A 2,239-nucleotide genomic window follows, 5' to 3' on the forward strand; every position below is an offset into this window, starting at 1 on the left:
CTAATTAACCTGTATTTCCGTTTTCAAAAATATTAAATATTTTAAAACTTGCCATTGATGAAGTCTAGATGTTTTTGATAGAAAATGGTAGATTTGGAAGCTATGAAATGTTTAATGATAATTTGATAAAGTAAATTTTATTAATTTTACATAGACTAAATTGTGAATATATCAAAAGTAACATTAAATTTCTATAAATTTAAATTTTTGAGGGTCTTAGAAGGACATAATTGAAATTTAAATGAAAAATAAAGCTCAATTGTGAAAGTTATAATTGTTTCGATTTTAAGGGTTAAATTAAATAAAATGTAAAAGTTCAATTTTAGGATGGCCCGGCCCATCTCTACCACCAAAGATGGAAGGCCATGAAAGTTGTTGATATTGGCAAGGTAAGGTACTTGGAGGTAGACATTAGTTTTGAAGCGGCAGAAAAAAGTTGGGTTCGTGACTTTTCCTACTCAATGACAATGACAAAGGCAGGCGTAGAAACAACATACGAGAGGATTCAAGATTTCTTGGTAGCCATTGATCTGTCAAGCAATAAATTTGATGGCTGCATTCCAGAAGACATTCAAATTCTAAAGGCACTTCAGTTCCTCAACCTTTCCAACAATTTTCTTTCAAGTCCAATTCCATCATCATTGGCAAACCTCTCAAGCCTCCAAGCTTTGGACCTTTCTCGAAACAAGCTCTCCGGGGAGATCCCTGAAGAACTGGTGCAACTCACTTTCTTTGGATTTTTTAATGTCTCTCATAATCAGCTGACCGGACCCATATCGCATGGCAAACAATTTGGTACGTTCGGAAACAACACATTTGAGGGCAACCTAGGATTATATGGAAATCCATTGTCAAAGAAATGCTATCCCGAAGGCTTATCACCACCGCCGCCGTCATTGTCAAAGAAAGATGATAGTGAAGATTCATGGCTTCAATTTGGGTGGAAAGCAATCATGTTCGGATATGGAAGTGGGGTAGTGAATGGACTAGTTCTCGGTTACCTCTTCAACCCGATGAAATATAAGTTGTTTGTCAAGTATTTTGGAAGAAAGATGCAGAATGGGAGGAGGGGTAGGATGAATTAACTCAATGCTTAATTTGACGCAGTACTAGTATGTGTTTATATGAGTGTGTTTCTTTAAATATATAATTATGTATGTTAATTTGTCTTTTCCCCTTTTTCCTTTTTTTATTTTATTTTTTTATTATCTTTTTGGCCTTGTGTTTAATTACGAATATAAGGTATGATTATTATGTACAATTCTTAGTAATGTAAAACGAATGTGGTTGAAATATTAAAAAAGAAAACTTCATGGATTGCAAATTTTTTAGGTAAAAGAAATACAATTGTAATGAAATTGTTCCTAAAGAGAACCGAATAGGAGCAGGTTGCATATTTGTAATATTTTAATTATTTGAATCCGTTTGAAAAATTAAATTTGTAAATTATCTAAGTAAAATTATTTAAATTAGAACCCAAATTAAATATTATTATTCGTGCATCGAGGTTTTGTAGCTCAAATTGTATCATATTTGCAAACATGTTAGTCTTAAGCTTATGTTAGTGGTTCGAGCTAAGCCTATGTCAGTGGTTCGAGCTATGATACGCTTAAGTACTTCCATTATTATTTACACCTTTAATATTGACACATTTCTTGAGTTTTGCAAGTATTTATCTCCATCAATAAAGGTGCCCATTTTCATGAACCATACACGACTCTACATGGAGGCTGGGGACAAAACCTGACACGAGGATAATACCTTCGTTATTGGGGGTCTGAGTTGTTTGGTTACTAGTGTAATAACATGAAGGAAAAAAAACTTATTTATTATGTATATACTATGGTAGTTAGACATAAAATAAAGAATAGTTAGTAAAAATTAAATTTGAAATTAGAAAGAAAATAACTCTTGTAAAAAGTAATATCTTTTCTTTTTATTTGTAAGAATAGTGTAATATCTCTTATTGATTGAGTTGTTATTACAAATTAACTCACACCAACTAAAGATAATTAATAATAACATGATAAATAATTTTATTATATTTAGTATTCTTAATATAATATATTTATGTATTTAAATTATATATATTTTTCTCATAATTTAATCTATTCTTTTTAATCACAATGTAGAAGGCAAATTCCACCCCTCGATTACAATATGACACGGTTGATCAAAAAGCAGTTGACAAAGCAATGTCAGGTAAGTGATGCAGTTTATTGTTTAAAGGTAACGAAGA

General features: G+C 31.2%; 1 protein-coding gene across 1 annotated transcript; it reads left to right on the forward strand.

Annotated features, from left to right (window-relative positions):
- The first annotated feature begins 365 nt into the window (after positions 1-365).
- Positions 366-1,085, forward strand: LOC108478568 (putative receptor like protein 25). The gene has a single exon (XM_017781035.1). The coding sequence runs from the start codon at positions 366-368 to the stop codon at positions 1,083-1,085; it is 720 nt and encodes a 239-aa protein (XP_017636524.1).
- Positions 1,086-2,239: the final 1,154 nt, after the last annotated feature.

The sequence above is a fragment of the Gossypium arboreum genome, chromosome 7 (genome assembly GCF_025698485.1).
Source record: "Gossypium arboreum isolate Shixiya-1 chromosome 7, ASM2569848v2, whole genome shotgun sequence".
In the NCBI taxonomy this organism is placed as follows: domain Eukaryota; kingdom Viridiplantae; phylum Streptophyta; class Magnoliopsida; order Malvales; family Malvaceae; genus Gossypium; species Gossypium arboreum.

Bases quoted from the DNA above. Each gene is read 5' to 3' on its own strand.
- LOC108478568 (XM_017781035.1), top strand. From the start codon at position 366: ATGAAAGTTGTTGATATTGGCAAGGTAAGGTACTTGGAGGTAGACATT.